Genomic DNA, 17203 nt, shown 5'->3' with positions numbered 1-17203 from the left:
ACCCGATGTTTACCCTGGTTACCATCCTAAAAAGTAAAAAAACAAACGCTACATACTTACCTTCTGCTGTCTGTCCTCGGCGCTCTGCTTCTCTGGTCTGGCTGTGAGCGCCGGGCAGCCAGAAAGCAGAGCGGTGACGTCACCGCTCTGCTTTCCGGCTGACCGACGCTCACAGCCAGAGCAGGAGGAGTGCAGAGCACAGAGCTGGAGGACAGACGGCTGTAGGTAAGTATGTAGTGTTTGTTTTTTTACTTTTAGGATGGTAACCAGGGTAAACATCGGGTTACTAAGCGCGGCCCTGTGCTTAGTTACCCGATGTTTACCCTGGTTACCAGCAAAGACATCGCTGAATCGGTGTCACACACGCCGATTCAGCGATGTCTACGGGGAGTCCAGCGACCAAATAAAGTTCTGGACTTTCTTCCCCTACCAGCGATCTCCCAGCAGGGGCCTGATCGCTGCTGCCTGTCACACTGGACGATATCGCTAGCGAGGACGCTGCAACGTCACGGATCGCTAGCGATATCGTCTAGTGTGACAGTACCTTAAGGCTATGTGCACACGTCAGGATTTCTGGCAGAAATTTTCCTGACAAAAACCTGACATTTCTGCCAGAAATCCGCATGCGTTTTTTTCGTGGTTTTGAAGTTTTTTTTTTTTTTTTTTTTTGCGCGTTTTTGATGCGTTTTTTCTTGTTTTTTCCAAATGCATAGAATAGCAGGAAAAATGCAGAAAACCCGCAAAATTAATGAACATGCTGCTTTTTTTTTACTGCAATGCGGTTTTTTTTTTTTTTGCGGAAAAAAACGCATCATGTGCAAAAAAATTGCAGAATGCATTCTAAATGATATAATGCATTCTAAATGATAGAATGCATTCTAAATGATAGAATGCATAATGTATGCGTTTTTCATGAGTTTTTTATCGCGAAAAAACCTGAACGTGTGCACATACCCTTACATATCCCTACATGGACACCCAGTGGTCTACTCAGGAGCAACAAAAAAAGTAGAATATTAGAGTACATAAACTTATTTAATAAATTTTTTTTAGTTGCAAGCAGATTGGTGGGGGGCTTTGAAGTCCATTCATGCTTTTGAATCTGTACCCACTCTGTGTGCGCACTCAGACAGGAGCTATTTGATGCTGTCGGCTCAGCTTCACATCTCTTAAGTGGGTGAAGAGGGGGTTGGTGGGATCCTCAGTACCCAGACCCCCGTTGATCTACTTTCAATTGAAAGTTCAGTCAAATATTAAAAGTTGGTTACACTTTAAGAAATCTCTTTAACCCCTTTACCCCCAAGGGTGGTTTGCACGTTAATGACCGGGCCAATTTTTACAATTCTGACCACTGTCCCTTTATGAGGTTATAACTCTGGAACGCTTCAACGGATCCCAGTGAATCTGACATTGTTTTCTCGTGACATATTGTACTTCATGACAATGGTAAAAATTCTTTGATAGTACCTGCGTTTATTTGTGAAAAAAACGGAAATTTGGCGAAAATTATGAAAATTTCGCAATTTTCCAACTTTGAATTTTTATGCAATTAAATCACAGATATATGTCACACAAAATACTTAATAAGTAACATTTCCCACATGTCTACTTTACATCAGCACAATTTTGGAACCAAAATTTTTTTTTCTTAGGGAGTTATAAGGGTGAAAATTTGACCAGCAATTTCTCATTTCTACAACACCATTTTTTTTTAGGGACCACATCTCATTTGAAGTCATTTTGAGGGGTCTATATGATAGAAAATACCCAAGTGTGACACCATTCTAAAAACTACACCCCTCAAGGTGCTTAAAACCACATTCAAGAAGTTTATTAACCCTTCTGGTGCTTCACAGGAATTTTTTGAATGTTTAAATAAAAATGAACATTTAACTTTTTTTCACAAAAAATTTAATTCAGCTCCAATTTGTTTTATTTTACCAAGGGTAACAGGAGAAAATGGACTGCAATCATTGTTGTACAATTTGTCCTGAGTACGCCAATACCCCACATGTGGGGGTAAACCACTGTTTGGGCGCATGGCACAGCTCGGAAGCGAAGGAGCGCCATTTGACTTTTCAATGCAAAATTGACAGGAATTGAGATGGGACACCATGTTTCGTTTGGAGAGCCCCTGATGTGCCTAAACATTGAAACCCCCCACAAGTGACACCATTTTGGAAAGTAGACCCCCTAAGGAACTTATATAGAGGTGTGGTGAGCTCTTTCACCCACCAAGTGCTTCACAGAAGTTTATAATGTAGAACCGTAAAAATAAAAAATCATATTTTTTCACACAAATTATCTTTTCGCCCCCAATTTTTTATTTTTCCAAGGGTAAGAGAAGAAATTGGACCCCAATAGTTGTTGTACAATTTGTCCTGAGTAAGCTGATATCCCATATGTGGGGGTAAACCACTGTTTGGGCGGATGGGAGAGCTCGGAAGGGAAGGAGCGCCGTTTGACTTTTCAATGCAAAATTGACAGGAATTGAGATGGGATGCCATGTTGCGTTTGGAAAGCCACTGATGTGCCTAAACATTGAAACCCCCCACAAGTGACACCATTTTGGAAAGTAGACCCCCTAAGGAACTTATCTAGAGGTGTGGTGAGCACTTTGACCCACCCAGTGCTTCACAGAAGTTTATAATGCAGAACCGTAAAAATAAAAAAATCATATTTTTTCACAAAAATTATCTTTTCGCCCCCAATTTTTTATTTTTCCAAGGGTAAGAGAAGAAATTGGACCCCAATAGTTGTTGTACAATTTGTCCTGAGTGCGCTGATACCCCATATGTGGGGGTAAACCACTGTTTGGGCGGATGGGAGAGCTCGGAAAGGAAGGAGCGCCGTTTGACTTTTCAATGCAAAATTAACAGGAATTGAGATGAGACGCCATGTTGCGTTTGCAGAGCCCCTAATGTACCTAAATAGTAGAAACCACTCACAAGTGACACCATTTTGGAAAGTAGACCCCCTAAGGAACTTATCTAGATGTGTGGTGAGCGCTTTGACCCACCAAGGGCTTCACAGAGGTTTATAATGGAGAGCCGTAAAAATAAAACAAAAATTTTTTCCCACAAAAATTATTTTTTAGCCCCCAGTTTTGTATTTTCCCGAGGGTAACAGGAGAAATTGGACCCAAAAATGTGTTGTCCAATTTGTCCTGAGTGCGCTGATACCCCATATGTGGGGGGAAACCACTGTTTGGGCGCATGGGAGGGCTCGGAAGGGAAGGAGTGCCATTTGAATGCAGACTTAGATGGAATGGTCTGCAGGCGTCACATTGCGTTTGCAGAGCCCCTAATGTACCTAAACAGTAGAAACCCCCCACAAGTGACACCATTTTGGAAAGTAGACCCCCTAAGGAACTTATCTAGATGTGTGGTGAGCACTTTGACCCACCAAGGGCTTCACAGAGGTTTATAATGGAGAGCCGTAAAAATAAAACAAAATTTTTTTCCCACAAAAATTATTTTTTAGCCCCCAGTTTTGTATTTTCCCGAGGGTAACAGGAGAAATTGGACCCAAAAATGTGTTGTCCAATTTGTCCTGAGTGCGCTGATACCCCATATGTGGGGGGAAACCACTGTTTGGGCGCATGGGAGGGCTCGGAAGGGAAGGAGTGCCATTTGAATGCAGACTTAGATGGAATGGTCTGCAGGCGTCACATTGCGTTTGCAGAGCCCCTAATGTACCTAAACAGTAGAAACCCCCCACAAGTGACCCCATATTGGAAACTAGACCCCCCCGGGAACTTATCTAGATGTGTTGTGAGAACTTTGAACCCCAAGTGTTTCACTACAGTTTATAACGCAGAGCCGTAAAAATAAAAAATCTTTTTTTTCCCACAAAAATTATTTTTTAGCCCCCAGTTTTGTATTTTCCCAAGGGTAACAGGAGAAATTGGACCCCAACAGTTGTTGTCCTATTTGTCCTGAGTACGCTGATACCCCATATGTTGGGGTAAACCCCTGTTTGGGCACACGGGTGAGCTCGGAAGGAAAGAAGCACTGTTTTACTTTTTCAACGCAGAATTGGCTGGAATTGAGATCGGACGCCATGTCGCTTTTGGAGAGCCCCTGATGTGCCTAAACAGTGGAAACCCCCCAATTATAACTGAAACCCTAATCCAAACACTCCCCTAACCCTAATTCCAACGGTAACCCTAACCACACCTCTAACCCTGACACACCCCTAACCCTAATCCCAACCCTATTCCCAACTGTAAATGTAATCTAAACCCTAACTGTAACTTTAGCCCCAACCCTAACTGTAGCCCTAACCCTAGCCCTAACCCTAGCCCTAACCCTAGCCCCAACCCTAACCCTAGCCCTAGCCCTAACCCTAGCCCTAACCCTAGCCCTAACCCTAGCCCTAACCCTAGCCCTAACCCTAGCCCTAACCCTAACCCTAGCCCTAACCCTAGCCCTAACCCTAACCCTAGCCCTAACCCTAACCCTAGCCCTAACCCTAGCCCTAACCCTAGCCCTAGCCCTAACCCTAGCCCTAACCCTAGCCCTAACCCTAGCCCTAATGGGAAAATGGAAATAAATACATTTTTTTATTTTTCCCTAACTAAGGGGGTGATGAAGGGGGGTTTGATTTACTTTTATAGCGGGTTTTTTAGCGGATTTTTATGATTGGCAGCCGTCACACACTGAAAGACGCTTTTTATTGCAAAAAATATTTTTTGCGTTACCACATTTTGAGAGCTATAATTTTTCCATATTTTGGTCCACACAGTCATGTGAGGTCTTGTTTTTTACGCGACGAGTTGACGTTTTTATTGGTAACATTTTCGGGCACGTGACATTTTTTGATCGCTTTTTATTCCGATTTTTGTGAGACAGAATGACCAAAAACCAGCTATTCATGAATTTCTTTTGGGGGAGGCGTTTATACCGTTCCGCGTTTGGTAAAATTGATAAAGCAGTTTTATTCTTCGGGTCAGTATGATTACAGCGACATCTCATTTATATCATTTTTTTATGTTTTGGCGCTTTTATACGATAAAAACTATTTTATAGAAAAAATAATTATTTTGGCATCGCTTTATTCTCAGGACTATAACTTTTTCATTTTTTTTGCTGATGATGCTGTATGGTGGCTCGTTTTTTGCGGGACAAGATGACGCTTTCAGCGGTACCATGGTTGTTTATATCTGTCTTTTTGATCACGTGTTATTCCACTTTTTGTTCGGCGGTATGATAATAAAGCGTCGTTTTTTGCCTCGTTTTTTTTTTTTTTTTCTTACGGTGTTTACTGAAGGGGTTAACTAGTGTGCCAGTTTTATAGGGCGAGTCGATACGGACGCGGCGATACTAAATATGTGTACTTTTATTGTTTTTTTTTTTTTTTTATTTAGATGAAGAAATGTATTTATGGGAATATTTTTTTTTTTTTTTTCATTATTTAGGAATATTTTTTTTTAATTTTTTTTACACATTTGGAAAATTTTTTTTTTACTTTTTTACTTTGTCCCAGGGGGGGACATCACAGATCAGTGATCTGACAGTTTGCACAGCACTCTGTCAGATCACTGATCTGACATGCAGCAGTGCAGGCTTCACAGTGCCTGCTCTGAGCAGGCTCTGTGAAGCCACCTCCCTCCCTGCAGGACCCGGATCCGCGGCCATCTTGGATCCGGGACCTGGAGCAGGGAGGGAGGGCGGCAAGACCCTCGCAGCAACGCGATTACATCGCGTTGCTGCGGGGGTCTCAGGGAAGCCCGCAGGGAGCCCCCTCCCTGCGCGGTGCTTCCCTGCACCGCCGGCACATCGCGATCATCTTTGATCGCGGTGTGCCGGGGGTTAATGTGCCGGGGGCGGTCCGTGACCGCTCCTGGCACATAGTGCCGGATGTCAGCTGCGATAGGCAGCTGACACCCGGCCGCGATCGGCGCCGCTCCCCCCGTGAGCGCTGCCGATCGCATATGACGTACTATTGCGTCCTTGGGAAGTAGGGCCCACCCCCCATGGACGCAATAGTACGTCTGATGGCAGAAAGGGGTTAAACCGTGAAATGTTGTAAAATGTCCATTTCCTTTATAAATACCCAATATGCTTTTTATATAGTTACCAGCATTTTCCCAACCAAGTTTCTATTCCATTATGATAGACTAGATGGCAGCCCGATTCTAAAGAATCGGGAGTCTAGAATCCATATATACTTGAAATTCGGCAGGAGCTTGAAGAGCAACGTCACTGGGCCCGCCTCCACGCAGTAGAAACTTGCTGTGAGGTAAAAATTCAAAAATCACACCAAAATGGTGGGCGGAGTGTGTCACAGTACGGCACGTTTCTGATTGGTCGCTCGCAGCAGGCGGCAACCAATCAGACACTGGACACTGTTGACGTCACTTATCTCCGGACATTATCTCCGCACATTAGCTCCGGACAAAGCCACGGAAGTTGGCACAAATTGCAGGAAGTAGTATTCTAGGCAATTATTATGATAGATTTTAGAACTATCCAGCCCTCAAAGGAAAGCGTTTACTGACTTCACATTTTCTTATGTATAATTTTTTTTTTTTCTTCCCTCAAACAGGATATTTTTAAGCAGGCAACTGAAGACAGACTGACAAGTGCAAAAGAATTGCCATATTTTGAGGGTGACTTCTGGCCAAATGTGCTAGAAGAAAGTATCAAAGAGTTAGAACAGGAGGAAGAAGAAAGAAAGCGGGAAGAGAATACTGGCAATGAGAGCATCGAGGTGAATATAGGTTTTGTGTTTTTGGTTTTTTTTTTTGTTTGTTTTTTTTTTGTCTGCAACTTCTTGAATCGTGATAGAAAATATCTTCTATAATATATCATTTGCACTTTGCCCTACTGGAAATTATATATATTTTTTAATTATGGATGAAAATTACAAAATATAGTTAACTCCGCTTTTATGTCTTGTTTCTTTGTTTTTATCAGTCGTGGTATAGAAGTATCAGAAGAAACTTGTTGGTGGCAGTCAGCAAAATGTTTTATGCCGGAAACTTTCTATTCCGTTATTAACACCACAGCAATGTACAACTTTGTCACCAGCTATGTCCCGCTCAGACATCCTGCAGAACAAATGGCCAGGCACATCTAGTATACAAATCCAGCTTTATAAAACTAGGCAAATTCTGATCTCTAAGGCTACATTCACATTAGCGTTGCGCGCCAGTGCGTCGGCGACGCAACGCACGACGCACAAAAAACGCGCGCAAAAACGCTGCGTTTTGCGACGCGTGCGTCGTTTTTTGACGAAAATCGGACGCACGAAAAATGCAACTTGTTGCATTTTCTTGCGTCCGACGCTAGCGTCGGAAATGACGCACGTGTTGAAAAACGCAACCAAAAAAACGCACGCGTCCCCTATGTTAAACATAGGGGCGCGTCGCCGCTGCGTCGCCGGCGCAACAGCGACGCACATTAGCGGAACGCTAATGTGAACGTCGCCTAAGTGACGTGGAAAAAAAATTGCAGCTTTTATACTGTGAGCTCTGCCCTGTACAGTCTTCAGTCACTGAGGGGGAGCAATAAGGACACACGGTAACATGAAGAAAATTCATGCTATTGCCCCTTTAACTAGTCAATGATATGTGCTGTCAGATTTAAAAATGATTCATCACCAGGTTAGAAGTGGTCTATTTTTGCTTTTATTTTATTCCATTGGCTCACTCGGAGTATGCCACATTATTCTGTATAAATCTACAATCCGATTCCATGACTATGGGCCTGTCTATTCAGTTCTAGTTGTTATGGTCTTTACAAGGAAACTCGGCTAACAGGATTCTCTGGGGTCTGTCTTTGGCTGCTCTGCATTATCTGGCTAACCACTCCATCCGCCTCCTTGTTAAAGGCCATAACAGTTGGCTCTAAAAAAAAAAAAGACTACATGGTGGATTACTCGGGAGCAATGAGTATAAAAATCGGCAAAATCTGGCCAATTTCAACCTGGTGACAAATCATCTTCAAGGGATGTGTTTTTTTTGTTTTTTTTTTATCTGTTTCTATTGAAGATGAACAGTTACACACCTAATCAGGTCATCTTTTTGATATACTCATTTCTGTACTGTATGTGTATATGATCACATAAGTGACTTGTATGTACATCCTGAATTTGTATTATGCATCTGACTTTGCTTTTGTCTCAGACTTTTAGCCTAAAACTGAGCATTTATCCATAATTAAAATTTCTAGTCATTGACTGCACTTTGATGCAGACTTACATTGTGATTGTACAGTGCTGGGTGGCATTTTCATAATGTGTCGGGTATCTATTTTCAGAAAATATGTAGGTTTAGGGTCACACACTCTGGCATACACACTCTGAATGTGTGTAAGTGTATACAGTGTTCCCCAAAAATAAGCCCTCTGATCATACTTGCTGGGTTAAACACCTGTCAACATACAGGGTACCCATGACAGGGCATTCGCATATCGAGGCAACTTCCCATCTCGATGTTCCACCAAAAAACTAAAGTTTTGCAATGACAAAAAAAACATCTGGTGACTCCTACATTCCTCTCCTTGGCATTTCTCATCCTGGCAAGGGTGAATGGTCTGTTAGCAAGCGAAACTGTCACCCGAGTAAATAACAACATAGGGACTTCAAGGCCCACTTAATGGCCAAGCACTCCTTCACTACGCTATAATTTTTCTCTGCCAGGGGAAGTTTCCTACTCAAGTAGGTGACCTGATGTTCTTCTCTGTTCACTTCCTTAGACATAACCGCTCTTAGGCCTAGCTCAGCGGCATCTGTTTGCACAATAAAGCTTTGCTTAAAGTTGGGACTGGTTAGAACGGGCTGTCTGCACCGCGCAAACTTCATGGACTGGATTGCTTACTGTGCCTCAGGCTTCCACCGAACCATGACTGATTTCCTTCCATTAAAAGAGATAGGTCAAAGGTGCCAATCTCCTGGCAAAATTGGGTATAAGTCGTGTGTAATACTCAATGATGCCGAGGAACGCTCTGTTTCATTGTAAGAGGTCAGGGCCAGTTTTGAATGGCCTTAATTTTGACCATGGGGTTATCAAACCCCAATTATACAATCACATACCCCAAGTACTGGGCTTCCTCAAGACCTATTGCACACTTGGGAATATGTCAGTCTGTACTAAAGATATCCTCCAAATACGCCTATGCATACTTATGATGGGGTTCTAAAACTGCCCTTCACCCTCTGGGATGTTGTTGCCAGGGCCCCATGTAACCCAAAAGGCAAGACGACCTAGTGATAGAGACCCTGTAATGAAGGTGATCTTTTCTTCACAGACTGTCAGAGGCACGTGCCAGTAACCCTTGGTGAGATCTAGCATCATAAAATACTGGGCCTGCCCCAGTCTCTCCATCAGCTGCTCTACCCAGGGCATTGGATAAAGGTCAATTTTTGACACTACATTCAATTTTTGGAAATCTTTACAAAATCGCAACAATCTGTTTTGCTTTGAAATCAAAACTATTGGGATTGTCCACTCACTCCTGGACTCTGACTCCTATCTGGAACATTTGTTTCACCTCAGCCACCATGGCTTTCCACCGGCATACAGTGCGATTTCAATCGCACCCTTACCTGAGGCTGCCACAGGGCGTTACTAAGAGGCTATGATCCAGATGCTTTGCATTCCCTGTGTGAACACTGCTGCTGATTATTTGTTTGCACTGGTGTGCCAAACGGCCAATCCCTCATTGTAGGCTGGCTGTCTTATTGGTATTACCGCACCTATGTAGTTGCCATCTTTACTTGGGACCGCTGCACCATGATGGTGCATTTGATTCAAGGCCTAGACAGGTAAGCACCTTTGCCTGTTTTTCCTTTTTTTTTTTTTCCAAAATAGTGGAGGTTTTTTCCTCCTTTAGTGTATTTTTTTTTTTTTTTTTGCATAGTTTTAAGGGTTTTGTTAAATCTTTCCAGGAGCCAATCTTTGGGTGGTACACCGGCATGCGCACTTGCTTTATCTGGAGCTCTTTACAACATTGTTTTATAACTTTGGACACAAAAGGATTCCCCTGATCTGTAAGTATCTTTAGGTAGCCCAAGGTGAAGGAACATAGAAAAAAGCTCCTGGGCAATAAGTTTAGCCGAGATGTATCGAAGCAGAGTTGCCTCCTGGCAACGAGTAGCATGGTCTACTACCGCTATTGTGTTGGTGGCCACGATCTGACATTACTATGGGCACAACCAGATCAATAGCAATCCACTGAAAAGGTACCTCTATAATAGGATGACAACCAATGGACTATGGAAACTTGCGGTGGGTGTGGTCAACTGATGCTGGGCAAGACTCACAAAACCTCTGAAACTCGGCATAAATCCCTGGCGAAAAGAACGGTTAAATGCACTCTTGCATCTTACTAAACCCTAGGTGGCTTCTCAGCATGTGTTTCTAGGCCATCTTGAACACCACCGGGCAGAACGATTGAGGCACTACCAGCTGTTCCACTACTTCGTCCTGGATTTTGTCAACCCAAAATAGCAACTCCTGATAGACCACCATACGCAGAAAAAACGCTTCTGCCACTGGTTGTTGAGCCACCCCCATTTACCTCTATTTCCCTTTCCCGTGCCCATGTCCATGTGGGATTCTGGAGCTGAATGGTCCCAAAAGTCTGCCAGGATACTTCCAGCTCAGAGATTGACGTGGTCTCCTCGACCTTTCCTGCCCACACCTCTAGGGAAAATCTGTCTGGTTTACACTCTTTTCCTATGAGGGTAACCCCCTATGGCAGGTATCCCTGACTCAGGATCTTCAGGTTCCACGCCCGGACAGACTTTTACCCTGGAGGGTTAATTTTACTCTGCCACAGGGACCAGAAAAGGGGCGAGTCTCTCTTCCCAAAACAATCCCGTAAGGAAGGGTGTTTCGTCACTCCCGTCACATGTTTAACCCACCCCCTCATGGAGTGGAAAAGGTAACCTCCGCCGTCAGATACTGGCAGAATTGGCTGTATACAAATGACCCCGACCTTCCCACAGTGGATTTTAACATGGAGATCATTGACCCATGTACGAGTGTGTCTAGGCTTCTTGAGTCCAAGGGAGCCTCCGCCCTGTGTCCAGTGCCATGCACCTGGCACAGATGGGGTTCACCAGCTAGGGCGATGGCGTCCACGATGTAGACGGTCTGAGCATACATCGATACCCGTCAAGTAAGCCGGCAGTCCTTGGATAACCGGATAGCAGCGGCACCGTTAGTCCACGAGAAAGGTTAAAGGGAAAATGGTTTCCTTCCACCCTCACTCCAGGGTACCCCCTCAGTATTGGCTCAGTTCTGGCTAACCCCAGCAGAGGGTCATGTTCCTTTTCCAGACTCACGAGTTTGCAAGGGCCGTCGTGATTCCTGCCGTGGGGTAGAGTCCTGAACGAAGTTCTGGATGGCCATATAAATAATAATAATAATAATCTTTTTATATAGCGCTAACATATTCCGCAGCGCTTTACATTTTGCACACATTATCATCACTGTCCCCAATGGGGCTCACAATCTAAATTCCCTATCAGTATGTCTTTGGAATGTGGGAGGAAACCGGAGAGCCCGGAGGAAACCCACGCAAACACGGAGAGAACATACAAACTCTTTGCAGATGTTGTCCTTAGTGGGGCTTGAACCCAGGACTCCAGCGCTGCAAGGCTGTAGTGCTAACCACTGCATATTAAGGCTTGATCAGGTTAATCACCTGATCTACGTTGCCCAGGTCCCCTTGCCTTACCCAACACTGTATGGCTACTGGCAGAGTTTGCACCAACTGGTGGATTACTTTACCATCTGTGCTGGGCTCAAGGTGTTTACTGGTACTCACTGTGCTCGTACACATGTATTAACGCCCAGCTGGGCAACAGCCTCACCTTTTGAGTTTCCCATATTCCTGGGTGTCCTCCTGACTGAGGTCAAAGTAAGCCTTCTGGACGTCTCCCATCAGGATCGGGCCACCACTTCGGCCCACAGGAAAATCTGCAAGTTATCCCGCTCCCCTGTAGGTTCAAACACAGTGAGAAAAGCTTCTATGTCGTCCTCCGGACTAGTCTTTCTCAGTGCTGACCTGACTTTGTCTTTGGCCTCAGGACGGACTGGGGTCAGGTTTGGGGGCATCTCGCGCAGGGTCACAATCTGTTGTAGAATCAGGCTGTTAGTCTTCTGCTGTAGCTCCTGCTGCTGAAACTCCTGTAACTTCTGCTGCTGTGTTTGGGAGAGGACCAACTGCTTTATTATTTCTCGTCGGCTGGCGTGAGCTGTAGCGTTGCAGGCTTGATCAGACACGCATCTTTCTTTAAGGTATGCTTTAGTTCACATTGCTCGCATTTTCCACCATATGTAAGACAGTGGCTTTCACAACAGTGCAATAATGAGTAATGGGCCCAAATACCGACCAACTATTGTAAGAAGCTTGTGGAAAGCTATCCCAAACGTTTGACCCAAGTTATTCAGTTTAACGGCAGTGGTACCAAATACTAATGAAATGTATGTAAACTTTTGACTTTGCGGTAAGTAATAAAAATGCCTTAACCCCTTACCGACCTCCGCCGTACTAGTACGGTGGAGGTCGCATCTCTTCGTTTGATGCGGGCTTCGGCGGTGAGCCCGCATCAAACCCCGGGACATGTCAGCTGTTTTGAATTGCTCTATCAATAAAAAAGGATTAACCTGATCGATAAACTGCGTAGCGAGAAAACATTCGAACTGTCACAATTAGGTTTTTTTGGTCGCCACAACATTGCATTAAAATGCAATAATGGGCGATCAAAAGAACGTATCTGCACCAAGATGGTATCATTAAAAACGGCAACTCCGCTCACAAAAAATAAGCCCTCACCCGTCCCCAGATCACGAAAAATGGAGATTCTACGGGTATCAGAAAATTGCGTAATTTATTTTTTTGCAAAGTGTGGATTTTATTTTTTTTTTACCACTTAGATAAAACATAACCTAGACATGTTTAGTGTCTATGAACGCACTTGGAATTTTTTTTCCCATTTTCTAGTACACGACATGCTAAAACCAATGATGTTGTTCAAAAGTACAACTTGTCCCGCAGAAAAACAAGCCCTCATAAATTAGTTATGGCTCTGGGAAGGAGGGGAGCGAAAAACGAAAACGCAAAAATGGAAAAGTGCAAGGTCTTGAAGGGGTTAAAACTTTCTATCTATCTATATATATATATATATATATATATATATATATATATATAATTTATTTTTTTGCACAAGAAAGTAGAAAAATGCGGCACTCACCCAGGTTGCGAAGTGAATATCTTTAATCTGTCTTTAATCAATGTACAGATTTTGCATAAAAGACAAGCAGAGACGACCAGGGTGCGGGGAGAGTGAGCTGGACGACGGCCGTTTCGCACAATTAGTGCTTCCACAGGTCCATGACACTCTCCCCGCACCCTCGTCGTCTCTGCTTGTCTTTTATGCAAAGTCTGTACATGGATTAAAGATATTCACTTCACAACCTGGGTGAGTGCCGCATTTTTCTACTTTCTTGTGCAAAGTTTTACTGTGCTGTTATGACTATTTATGCTGAGCACCACTGCATGGATACAGCACGCTGTGGGTCTAAAGAGGTGTATTTGATTCAGCGCTTCCAATACTGCATTGTTGAGTCCTGGTGCCGTTCGTCTCTCTCTCTATCTATCTATCTATCTATCTATATATATATTTTTTTTTTTTTTGCACCAAGATCCTCTCTCATCCGTTGGAAATTTGCCCTCCTGAAGTTTAGTGTCCTTGTAACCCCTCTACTACACATCTTATTAAAGGATACATGAAAACGGATTACTTTGTGATCACTATTCCCCAAGTGACCCCCAACCCTTATATTTGATATGTGGTCTGGCCTGTTGGTTAATATTAGGTCTAGCAGTGCCCCCCTTCCTGTTGGGTCCTGCAGGTTTCTGTTCCCCAATCTACTTCAGGGTAGTTGAAGTCCCCCATAATAATGACTTCCCCTTGAGTCGCAGCTTCATCTATTTGCTTTACGAGGATATTCTCCATTGCTTCCATGATTTTTGGAGATTTATAACAAACCCCTATCAGTAATTTATTATTTTTCCCCCTCCCCTTCTCTCCACCCACAGGGACTCTACATTTTCATTAGATTCACCTATATTATCACGCCGGATGGGTTTTAAAGACGATTTTACATATACACACCCCTCCCCCTCGCCTATCCATTCGGTCATTTCTGAACACAGTGTGTGTGTATATATATATATATATATATATATATATATATATATATATATATATATATATATATATATATATATATATATATATATATATATATATATATAAATAAGTTATAGCGCCATTTGTTCCATGGTGAAGGCTCACAATCTACAATATATATATATATATATATATATATATATAATCTCTATATATATATATATCTCTATATATATATATCTCTATATATATATATCTCTATATATATATATATCTCTATATATAGATATATCTCTATAGATAGATATAGATAGATAGATATAGATAGATAGATATAGATATAGAGATAGATATATATAGATATAGATAGATATAGATAGATATAGATATATATAGATATATATATATATAGCAGCACAATGCTCACCGGTGTTGAAAAAGTGAAAAAAACTGTGAAGTTTATTTTTATTTCAGACCCACATCTCACGACGTTTCAGCTCACACTGAGCCTTTCTCAAGCCAAGGGCCTTTTCAACAATTGGATTGCTGCCTTCCTTTTTTTGTCTGATATATACAGGTCCTTCTCAAAAAATTAGCATATAGTGTTAAATTTCATTATTTACCATAATGTAATGATTACAATTAAACTTTCATATATTATAGATTCATTATCCACCAACTGAAATTTGTCAGGTCTTTTATTGTTTTAATACTGATGATTTTGGCATACAACTCCTGATAACCCAAAAAACCTGTCTCAATAAATTAGCATATCAAGAAAAGGTTCTCTAAGGGTACCGTCACACAGTGGCATTTTGATCGCTACGACGGCACGATCCGTGACGCTCCAGCATCGTAACAATATCGCTCCAGCGTCGTAGACTGCTGTCACACTTTGCAATGTACGACGCTGGAGCGATAATTTCATGACGTATGTGCGATGTAGAAGCCGTTGGTTACTATGCGCACATCGTATACAATATCGTGCACACCTTTGTTACACCATGCGATCATGCCGCCACAGCGGGACACTAGACGACGAAAGAAAGTTTCAAACGATCTGCTACGACAAATGATTCTCAGCGGGGTCCCTGATCGCAGGAGCGTGTCAGACACAGCGAGATCGCTGGAACGTCACGGATATATCGCTGGAACGTCACGGATCGTGCCGTCGTAGCGATCAAAATGCCACTGTGTGACGGTACCCTAAACGACCTATTACCCTAATCTTCTGAATCAACTAATTAACTCTAAACACATGCAAAAGATACCTGAGACTTTTATAAACTCCCTGCCTGGTTCATTACTCAAAACCCCCATCATGGGTAAGACTAGCGACCTGACAGATGTCAAGAAGATGTCATTGACACCCTCAAGCAAGAGGGTAAGACCCAGAAAGAAATTTCTCAACAAATAGGCTGTTCCCAGAGTGCTGTATCAAGCCACCTCAATGGTAAGTCTGTTGGAAGGAAACAATGTGGCAGAAAACGCTGTACAACGAGAAGAGGAGACCGGACCCTGAGGAAGATTGTGGAGAAGGACCGATTCCAGACCTTGGGGAACCTGAGGAAGCAGTGGACTGAGTCTGGTGTGGAAACATCCAGAGCCACCGTGCACAGGCGTGTGCAGGAAATGGGCTACAGGTGCCGCATTCCCCAGGTAAAGCCACTTTTGAACCATAAACAGCGGCAGAGGCGCCTGACCTGGGCTACAGAGAAGCAGCACTGGACTGTTGCTAAGTGGTCCCAAGTACTTTTTTCTGATGAAAGCAAATTTTGCATGTCATTCGGAAATCAAGGTGCCAGAGTCTGGAGGAAGACTGGGGAGAAGGAAATGCCAAAATGCCTGAAGTCCAGTGTCAAGTACCCACAGTCAGTGATGGTGTGGGGTGCCATGTCAGCTGCTGGTGTTGGTCCACTGTGTTTCATCAAGGGCAGGGTCAATGCAGCTAGCTATCAGGAGATTTTGGAGCACTTCATGCTTCCATCGGCTGAAATGCTTTATGGAGATGAAGATTTCATTTTTCAGCACGACCTGGCACCTGCTCACAGTGCCAAAACCACTGGTAAATGGTTTACTGACCATGGTATTACTGTGCTCAATTGGCCTGCCAACTCTCCTGACCTGAACCCCATAGAGAATCTGTGGGATATTGTGAAGAGAAAGTTGAGAGACGCAAGACCCAACACTCTGGATGAGCTTAAGGCCGCTATTGAAGCATCCTGGGCCTCTATAACATCTCAGCAGTGTCACAGGCTGATTGCCTCCATGCCACGCCGCATTGAAGCAGTCATTTCTGCCAAAGGATTCCCGACCAAGTATTGAGTGCATAACTGAACATTATTATTTGTTGGTTTTTTTGTTTGTTATTAAAAAACACTTTTATTTGATTGGATGGGTGAAATATGCTAATTTATTGAGACAGGTTTTTTGGGTTATCAGGAGTTGTATGCCAAAATCATCAGTATTAAAACAATAAAAGACCTGACAAATTTCAGTTGGTGGATAATGAATCTATAATATATGAAAGTTTAATTGTAATCATTACATTATGGTAAATAATGAAATTTAACACTATATGCTAATTTTTTGAGAAGGACCTGTATATGTATGTATATATATATATATATATATATATATATATATATATATTATATTTTTTTTATTAGAGATGTTTAATTTTGCATGTATTTTTTATTTTTTTTTCAAAAGGTCGGAAAAGGCGATAGCAAAAATGCCAAGAAAAAGAACAATAAAAAGACAAGCAAAAACAAGAGCAGTTTAAGTCGAGGAAGCAAAAAGAAGCCTGGAATGCCTAATGTTTCTAACGATTTGTCTCAAAAACTGTATGCTACTATGGAGAAGCATAAGGAGGTTGGTGGTTCTCAAATTTCACACTTCTACAATGCAATGTAGTATATTACTTGACACACCATAATTTGACAGTAATTACGTTGTAGATGCATTACCAAATATCAAAATCTAAACCATTAAGTTAACACTTTTAAACTGTAATCTCATTGGGTTTTGTTTTTACGTAAACTGTTGTTTT

The 17203-nt window shown here is 42.6% G+C and overlaps 1 protein-coding gene across 2 annotated transcripts in view; it reads left to right on the top strand.

Annotated features, from left to right (window-relative positions):
- Positions 1–17203, top strand: part of EP300 (E1A binding protein p300) — a 163265-nt gene that overhangs the window by 140315 nt on the left and 5747 nt on the right. For both annotated transcript variants that reach the window (XM_069737084.1, XM_069737083.1), the window contains exons 28-29: positions 6550–6714; positions 16864–17025. In XM_069737084.1, the coding sequence (XP_069593185.1) occupies positions 6550–6714; positions 16864–17025 (327 nt within the window). The remainder of the gene's footprint in view (positions 1–6549; positions 6715–16863; positions 17026–17203) is intronic.

This window comes from Ranitomeya imitator, chromosome 8, assembly GCF_032444005.1.
Source record: "Ranitomeya imitator isolate aRanImi1 chromosome 8, aRanImi1.pri, whole genome shotgun sequence".
In the NCBI taxonomy this organism is placed as follows: Eukaryota; Metazoa; Chordata; class Amphibia; order Anura; family Dendrobatidae; genus Ranitomeya; species Ranitomeya imitator.
This window is presented reverse-complemented; position numbering and strand designations above follow the sequence as displayed.